Consider the following 8807-nt stretch of genomic DNA (forward strand, 5'->3'; position numbering starts at 1 on the left):
AATTAAGCTGATCAGACTGGACACTCGCCATCTACGGAGTACTAAATAATTCAGAGTCTCAGTATTCTAGGCCATCAGGTTTCATGTTCCCTGCAGCAAAGGACAACCCACTAGCAGGAAAAATACAGAGCCTCCACATGCACAGGCCACCGGCATCTAGCTAACGTTTGACCCTGCAAGTTAACTAATCATCAATCAATCACACTGTCATTAGGCAGCAGACAAGAAGATATATAGTAGAAACAGCCACAAGATTCTCCCTCTCTCTCTCTCCCCCTTGTTTCATGCGGATCAAGATCCCCTGGTAAATCCCTAGAAGCCAGCGCTTTGCATTCATGATGTAGCACTTGCCTTTGGACTCATCAATGCAAGCCACATAACGCCTTTACACATAAATACATTAACAATGTCGTAAACTAGTACTCCCCTCTGTAAAGAAATATAAGAGCGTTTAGATCACTACTTCTTTTTTTTTACAGTGGGAGTATCTGTTTTTCCATGCATGAGATGCAGATTCAGAGTCTGTCTGCAAAATTTGAGGGTTCAGAGATCTGTCCAGGCAGGAAGTATGCTGAAGCATCTAGCTCTTTTCCCCAAAGCATCAGGATGATCTTGCCATGCGATGTGGGAACCGCATGTATTAGTTTATCAAGGGTGAGATTACAAGTTACATTTACCTTGGCGCACACACTTGTGGCCAGATCATGTGTCACTCACTGGACGAATCTTGATTCAGTAGCAACTTGTCGATTTAACGGTTGAACCATTCATACTCAAAGCCCTAGCCTTTACTTTGGATCTAAAACAGTAGCAAAAATAATATAAAAAATAAAAAATGGAATCAAGGATATGTTTATCTTTCCTTTGAATTCCTGTCTAGGGTCCTACTTAGTTTAACCTATCCTTCGGCTTGATCTCATCTCATCCATCTTCAGGTATTCAAGACAACCCACATGTTCATTGGTCATTTCTCTCTAGAATTCTACTTCTTCCTACCCATAGATATGCAGCCTTAGTTCTTCACGATTATGGCTCTATATCCCAAGGAGAACGTAGTAGAGTATCGTGATCGGGAGCGCCACGAGCATTCCGAAAATAACCCTGAAATTTCAGAAACATGCATTAAAATTTTGAGTAAAAGGAGGCAACCTTAGTTTTACTCAAATCATTATAAGCAAAAGACGTGCAATGGCTAGCTTACGCTGTGCTAAGTATTTGAGGATGGCAGTTGTACTCCTTGGCGAACACAAATGGAACAATTCCTTGTGGAAGTGCTGCCTGTTGAACAATCACATGTTCAAAAATAAGATCATCATCTCAAATAGATTCCACATTTATATTGTGTGCAAATTTAATTGGGTATAACTTTGGAGTCAAATTTAAATTTATGGCATAGTTTCTGTCCAACCTGAACAATGGCAACATGTAGGAGTACTCCCCGGAGTCCCACGGCGATTGAGGTCGCGGCGATCACCGCCGGCCCAGTCAAGAACCTCACCGCCATGGCAAACGTCGCAACAGACTTTCCGCAAGAGATAATCTTTGGTTGCAGAGCCATGAAGAGGCCTGGATCAATTGCATAGGTTACCGTTAGCATTTTCTTGGAGCAAATGAGAAAGGGAAAGGTACAGAATTTGTTTATGAATAGACAACAAAATGTCAACGCTGTAGTACCTAAGCTGAACATAGCCATCCCTAGCCCTGCATCAGACAGGATTGATATGGACCCCTTGATTATTGTAGGCATCTGGATGTTCCACCTGAAATATTTTGAAGATAAGGTTTGGTTAATCAACATATATTACTAGTCAAAAGTAGTATTTGCATTGCACCATCAATGTGATTAGAGACCCAAAGCTGTAGATGCATGTAGCATGCATGTGCCCCTCTCTCCTAAGAATGCCCTCTGCTTCCTGTGAAGTTTCCTCCAGATGCAAAATATACAATGATATGGATGCAGATATCATCTGCACGTACAGTGTACACACGGTGTGTCGTGCATCGGCCGTAGCCCGTAGATGAGAGTACATATTGCTACTGGTCATCATGTCATGTGTGCAATCGATCTGGAACTCTATGGATGGGGACAAACACGGCATCCGCATGCAGCTGATTTTCTAGATTTGCTTTGCTGCTACAGGGCTCCAGGTCAGGTCCTGCATAAGACCTGCATCTGCAGCTGCACCATGCATGTGCCGGCCGGCGGACCAGATCCAAGACCGACGTGATTATCATGTGCTCTCACATGCATCCATGGGACAATTATAAGCAATCTAATCTGTCATTAGTGTATAGTTAATGAAGACACAGCAATGTCAATCTAGCCTCGAATCCAGTTAAGCAAACTACTGTAACTTGATTTTTGTACGCAAGCACTTCTGAGTTCTGATGCATGCATGCATGCATGAGCGAGTGAATTGATGCATGGACGGACGGATGCAGTTTGTCAGAAAGTGGTGATGGGATTGTGATCGATGCGTGTACCTGAATGAGACGAGTGACCAGACGAGGCCGATGAGGCTGGAGTAGGTGTTGGGGTTGCGGATGAGCTTGCGCCACACCATGATGAGGATGAGCCGGGTCATCACGCTCGCCGGCGGCATCGGGTGCGCCGCCTCCTCCAGCCCGGGCACGTCGGCGCCCTTCTTCCGCGGCGCCACGTAGGGGGACCCCGACACGGGGAACTTGGCGCCCAGCCCCGTCGCCGGGCTCTTCATCATGCCGTCCTCGATCTCCACCTCCACCGCGCCGCCGCTGGCGTCCTTCTTGAGCACCGGCGTCACGCTGCCGCTCACGCCTGAAGGCCGACGCGTACACATAATAGTGCACAGTGTGTCATGGAGTGATGATGCACGGTGGCAACCTTGATTTGGACGAAGGAATCGCGTGTTTGTAACGTACCTCTGGGCGTCGCGCCGTCGCGTGGCGTGGCTGCCGCCGGAGGCGCGGCGGCGAAGTCGGTGGACGCGGCGTGGTTGACGGCGTTGCGGAGGTTGGCCTCCGACACGGGCGACGCGCTGGAGCTCCACACGAACATGTGTAGCTCCTTGTTCGAGTTGGAGTTAGAACCCCCAAGCTCCTTCTTCCTGTTACACATTATCCAAAGGAATCCCAAAGTCAACTCAAGATCATCCAACACAAGATCCAAACAAGAACTAAAGACAATCATTCATGTTCATGGTTGCATCTGAGTGTCAGTGACACGTACCGTGGCGCCGGCATCATCATGCCGGGGTTGGGCGCGGGGTACGGGGCCGCCGCCTCGCCGCCCTTGAACTTGTTGGCGACCTGCTCGTCGAGCCCCTGCCCGCGTGCGCCGGGCGTGCCGGCGACGGGGGGCTGGCCCTTGGGACTGGCCAGCTTGCTCCCGTTGAACATGGAGTAGAAGTCGGACTGGTTGAAGCTGGACTGGCGCGGCGTGGGCTCCCGGGACGTCTGCAGCGAGTAGATCTCCACGCCGGTGAGGTTGGACGCGCGCGGAGTCATGGCGTTGGACGCGCCGCGGTAGATCCCGGAGCGCCCTGCGCCGTGGCCGCCCGTGGTGGATCCCGACGCGGACCGCCGGATGACGACGTGGACGCGGCCGTCGCGCCCGACCTCGGCGTCCGCGTGCAGCGCCTCGCGGCCGTTGAGCGAGACCACGTCGGAGTCGACGCGGAAGGAGGCGATGCTGGCGCCGACGTCGGGCGGGAACTGCTCGGAGATGAGCGCCTTGGCGCCGCGGTACTCGAAGAGGAAGAGCATGAGCGTGTACCAGATGACGCTCTGCAGCACCACGATCTGCACCATGAGCGACCCCGAGAAGTCGCCGTACATGGCGCGCAGCAGCGGGATGCCCATCACCAGCGTGTTGGGCAGCGTCGCCAGGGAGAAGAGGGTGATGGTCCAGTCCAGCGACGACGCCTCGCCGGCCTCCGTCCCGCCGCGGCACCGGTACCGGGACAGCACGTTGTGCCACACGGCCAGCGCCGCCAGGATCACCAGCTTCTGCAGCGAGTCGGCGGCCAGGAAGCGGTAGTCCATGGCGTAGGGGTCGTTGGTGGAGATGAAGTGGAAGGAGAGGAGCGGCACCGCAAAGACGGCCACGAAGCGGTTGATCCCCGAGCACTGGTCCGGCGTGAAGATGCCCCACCACCGCACCGACCCGTACGCCATGAACATGGCCACGTACAGCGGCACCACCGCCGCCAGCACGTCGTAGATGTCCTTCCCGGTGATCATCGCGCCCGACCCGACGAACTAGCTAGATCCCAACCTACGGTTTGCTTTTGGGATCTCGTCTCTGCTGGGGATCGATGGATCGATCGGGGTGACCTTGAGTGTGGGAAGAGAAGTAGAAGCGGTGGCTATATAGGAGAAGATCGTCGTTGAAATGGTTGTTAATTAAGTACTAAGTGGTACGTACCCTACGTACACTGGGCTTAGATTATGCTAAGCATGGTGCATGTGTGCGGGGAAAGATTCCAAGCTAGCTATAGGGGACAAGGCGCGTACACTTGCACGCATTCATTCAGTTGGTTTTTGTTTAGCGAATTTCATTTTCTTCTAGCCGGCGGTGATCAAGTGTAAACACTTCTACTAGCTAGGTTAGCTAGGTTGTGTAGGAGACATGAACACCAGGCTGGCTGGTTGGAAGAACCAAGCTGGTTTTTCTCGAGGCTGGCGGCAAGGCGGGCCACGGCAAAACCCTAGCCGCCGCCCCTCATGTACCCCTCTCATCGCCGTCGGGGTGTGGCTGCAGCGGGGAGGTCCTGAACTCTTGACCAGAGCGCCTACTACGGAGGCGCTAGAGGGTTGTTGTGAGATGTCGAGGGAGGTGGGCGCTCGAGCGGCGGTCTACATCAGGCAGTGCGCGCCGGTGGCATTGTTCAAGCCAGTGGCGCTCTTCATCGGTAGCCTGGCATTACTAGATCACCAGTGAAGAGCGCGTCGGTTCATGGCTCTGGACGGCGGTGAGCTAGACATCAGACCCAGATCTGTCGTACATAAGCAAGGTTGTTATTTTTCAGGTTTCCTTTAGGATCTTGGTGTTTGCTCTACATTGATGACTTCCATGTCACTGCTTCTACAAGCTCTTGAATTTTAAAACGTTTGCTCTGCCAAGGGGTACGCCTAGAGGCGGCCTCGAGCTATGTTCACAGCGTGCCATCGGCGGATGCGGGGGAAAATGGCTTTCGCATCCACAAGATTTTGAATGTAATTTTCTTTTTCTATAAGGATGTGTTTGTAAGGACCCGTGACACTTAATATATAGTACTACTAGGCCTTTTCACGAAAAAAATAAAGGAACCAAGCTACATGATGATATTCTCTGCATAGATCTACCGTCCACCGCTACTTTGAGATTCGTGTTTTTCTGCCGAAATTTGTGGTAAACACCGAAACATTTTGATACATGTTGGAACAAGGAAAAAGAAACTGATATCCAGGGGACAAGGTGCGTACACTTGCACGCATCGGATTGGTTTTGGTTTCTTGCGGTGATCAAGCGTAAACACTAGCTACCAGCCAAGCAGCTGCATGTGGGTATGTGTGAATCAAGAGATGGATCTGATGAAAGGCCGGAGACAAGACTGGAGCCTCTAGATACCTCTTGCCAAAGTAGGCTTGGCATGGACTTGGCACATAACATAGCAAGGTAGCTAGATGTCAAGACACGACATCACGAGCGTACTACTTTGGATGAATTTGCCAGGTACGTAGGGCCCGTGAGCCAGCCAAGTCATGTAAGTACATAGAGATTGTAGAGTCACGCAACCTTCAAAAAGTGTAGCTAGGGGCGTGCATGATTGCCCGCGTCTGTTTAGCCGAGTGTGGAAAAGGCGTGGCTTGGCTTGGTTGCTCTCGTTTGTGTGAGTGTGCACGAGTGACTGAAAACACAATAATGCAGCCTGGTGAACCATGTGGTCGACAACAGATTTTGCCCTTGCTCACATCAACCTGGTCCCGGAGAAACGGACGGGACTGAAATTGTTGTTCCGATTTGGTATAAGTGCCGGGTGACTGGAATTTATTTTTGTCTTGGTGAACGTCGGGAATCGTCGATCCGACGTTGAGATCCATGTGAAAATTTACATTTTGATGTCTCGAATAATAAACAAGTCATCCGGAAATTTGCCCGACTGCCTTTACAATACAAGAAGTAGTTGGATCCAGCACAAGGGCATTGTAAGTTTTAAGTTTCAATCATTGAGACTTACGATTTCTTACTCACTCTTATCAAGTTTCATAGATAAAATTTTAAGAGATTTTTTTGTCGGTTGTAGGCACAAAAATCTTGATTTTATCAGTCGCTCGTACTAAGTTTCAAGAGGTAAAACTTAACATTTATTTTTAAATTTGTCAAAACGTATTTGAAATGGTTCTTATTTGAATGCCCTCATCATGAGAAACATGAATACGAAAACAGAACTTAATTTGAACTTTTCATTCAAAAGATATAAGAGTTTGAAAATTGAAAACCAAAAATAAAAGCACGCGTGAGGGACTCCGTGTCGTGAGACGTGCGTGCCACAAATCCTCTTCCACAAGTAATCCCTTTTTACTGGATGAACAAAACAACACTCTCTATGTTTATTTCTTTACTTTCTATTTTACTTTTTTTCTTGAGTCAAATTTTCTCAACCTTGGCAATAATGTCGGGTGTACGACCCTGCATGAAGGCATGGGAGATCCGGCAACACCAGTATGGCAATACGACACCATGTGCATGCACGGGTACCGTCCGACAGCGAGGAGGGTGCGTCGATAACGACGGAGCAGCGGCGCGGAGGGCACAAGCAGGACGCAACGGGAGGGCGCGGTGACGAAGAACCAAGTGATGGACGGATCGGTGGTGGAAGGGAGGAGATGAAGGGCTAGTCATGATAGGGGTTGTTAGGAGGGGGCAAGAGGAAGAGGAATTGCGGCAGGTTGGTCAAGGCAATGGAGGGAATAGTTGTTGGGGTTTAGGGAGTGGAACTGGACTGCTCTAATACCCTGTCTAGTTTTGACTGACCAGTCACTAGGCCTGGTCGGTTAGTAACGAAAATAGGCCACCGGGATGTTAATGTATCACTAAGAGCATCCACAATCGGACTTGACAAATTCGATCCCTTATATATCTGCGGGCGTGCCTAGGTGCATTCACGGACGGTGACCAGTCACCCCTCATCTTTCCTTTGTTGCATCCAGCTTCCCTATATTCGATACCTTAAATCAATACACAACATGCAAACTAGAACCCACGTACTACAGAGATAACTTAAGCTAGCATACACTAGTCATCGTCATCAGCGATGTCATTTCGTGTCGGAAGTGCCAGACAGCACTGCCACGTGCTAGATGGCTGCCTACTGCATCTCCGGCACGTTGTCATCGCCCAGCTCATCGAACATCTCGTTGAGCTCCGCATCCCGCTGGTGGAGGAAGCGACGACTGGCCTCCACCTCCACCTCCAACTGGATGGGGTCTAGGATGGCTAGCCACCTCCTCCGCCTGGGTCCTCGAACTCCATCATCGCCTCGGGCATGCTGAAGCGCGTAGCAGGAGGTGACGGATCCGCCAACTCGTCTGTTCTGCGTCTGCCATGGTCTCGTCCTACTCCTCCTTCAACTTATTTGGCTCCGGCGAGTCCGGAGGTAGGCGGGTTGCGATCCAGGCTTCGTGCCCTATCCCGGATCTGCTCAAGGAGCTGCAGGTGCCACTCCAGTGTGAGCATGGCGTAGGTCGTGAGACCCGGCATCGGGGCATGGCTAGAGGCGGGCGCTGGTTGGAAGAACCAAAGCTATTTTTTCTCTGAGGCTGGCGGCAAGGTGGGCTACCGCAAAACCCTAGCCGCCGCATGTTGTGTACCCATATCATCGTCGCTAGGGTGTGGCCGTGGCGGGGAGGTCCTGAACTCTTGACCGAAGTGCCTACTATGGAGGTGCTAGAGGGTTGTTGTGCGACATTCAAGGAGATGGGGCGCTCAAGTGGCGGTCTACGCCAGACAATGCGCGGCGGTGGCATTGTTGAAGCCAGTGGCGGTTGGAGCGGCGGTCTTCATCAGTGGCCCGACATGACTAGATCACGAGAGAAGAGCGCGTCGGGTCATGGCTCTGGACGGCGGTGAGCTCGACATCAGACCCAGATCTGTCGTACATCAGCAAGGGTGTTATTTTTCAGATTTTCTTTAGGGTCTTGGTGTTTGGTTTGAGACGGCGAGATTGTGGCATTGCCCCAAGGCATGTGAATCAAGACATGGATCTGATAGATGGCCGGAGACAAGACTGAAGCCTCTAGATACCACTTGCATGTAGGCTTGGCATGGACATGGCAGATAACGTAGCAAGGTAGGTAGATGCGCGGATACGACATTACGAGCGTACTCGCATGCATGCATGAACTTGGCAGGTGATACGTACGCCCCGTGACCGTGAGCCAGCTAAGTCACGTAGTTTGTAGGTGAGATGGCGCAGCGGTTCCATGAAGATGGAATAAAAGATTGCCCCGTTTCGACTATGCGGCAGTATTGTTGGTGGGCGTGTGGAGGTGTGTCTCCGACAGATCTATCTTTGGTGTGTTTGCTCGGATTTCGTCATTGTTCGTCTACGTTCGTGCGTCTTCAGTTTTGATTCTTTCGATCTACGTTATTCTTCATCAGCGGTGGGTGTTGTTCTGGGATGCTGGTCCTATGGGCATTAGCACGACGACTTCCCGACTGTCTAATACAATAAGTTGTGCCCTACTTCGGTGATGGAGGGACGATAAAAATGGCGTGTCTTCGGCTCGCTTCAGTGCTCGTAGTCGCTAGATGGTCTACGGATCTGTATGTAATTTTTATTTCT

The 8807-nt window shown here is 50.9% G+C and overlaps 1 protein-coding gene across 1 annotated transcript; it reads right to left on the reverse strand.

The window, feature by feature from the left end:
• Window positions 1-607: 607 nt before the first annotated feature.
• On the reverse strand, window positions 608-4520 carry LOC123149334 (auxin efflux carrier component 2). The gene is made up of 7 exons (XM_044568977.1): window positions 3209-4520; window positions 2902-3086; window positions 2485-2797; window positions 1675-1760; window positions 1409-1566; window positions 1202-1278; window positions 608-1101 (listed from the first exon to the last, which is right to left on the reverse strand). Exons 1-7 carry the CDS (start codon window positions 4219-4221, stop codon window positions 1035-1037), a joined length of 1899 nt encoding a protein of 632 aa, XP_044424912.1. The 5' UTR covers window positions 4222-4520; the 3' UTR covers window positions 608-1034.
• Between the last annotated feature and the right edge of the window lie 4287 nt (window positions 4521-8807).

This window comes from Triticum aestivum, chromosome 7A (genome assembly GCF_018294505.1).
Source record: "Triticum aestivum cultivar Chinese Spring chromosome 7A, IWGSC CS RefSeq v2.1, whole genome shotgun sequence".
Classification (NCBI taxonomy): Eukaryota; Viridiplantae; Streptophyta; class Magnoliopsida; order Poales; family Poaceae; genus Triticum; species Triticum aestivum.

Coding starts and splice junctions, on each gene's coding strand:
- LOC123149334 (XM_044568977.1), bottom strand. CDS start 4,221: ATGATCACCGGGAAGGACATCTACGACGTGCTGGCGGCGGTGGTGCCG. Junction 1,761..2,484: donor TGGTCACTCGTCTCATTCAG/GTACACGCATCG, acceptor AAAATATTTCAG/GTGGAACATCCAGATGCCTA. Junction 1,567..1,674: donor GATGGCTATGTTCAGCTTAG/GTACTACAGCGT, acceptor CAATTGATCCAG/GCCTCTTCATGGCTCTGCAA.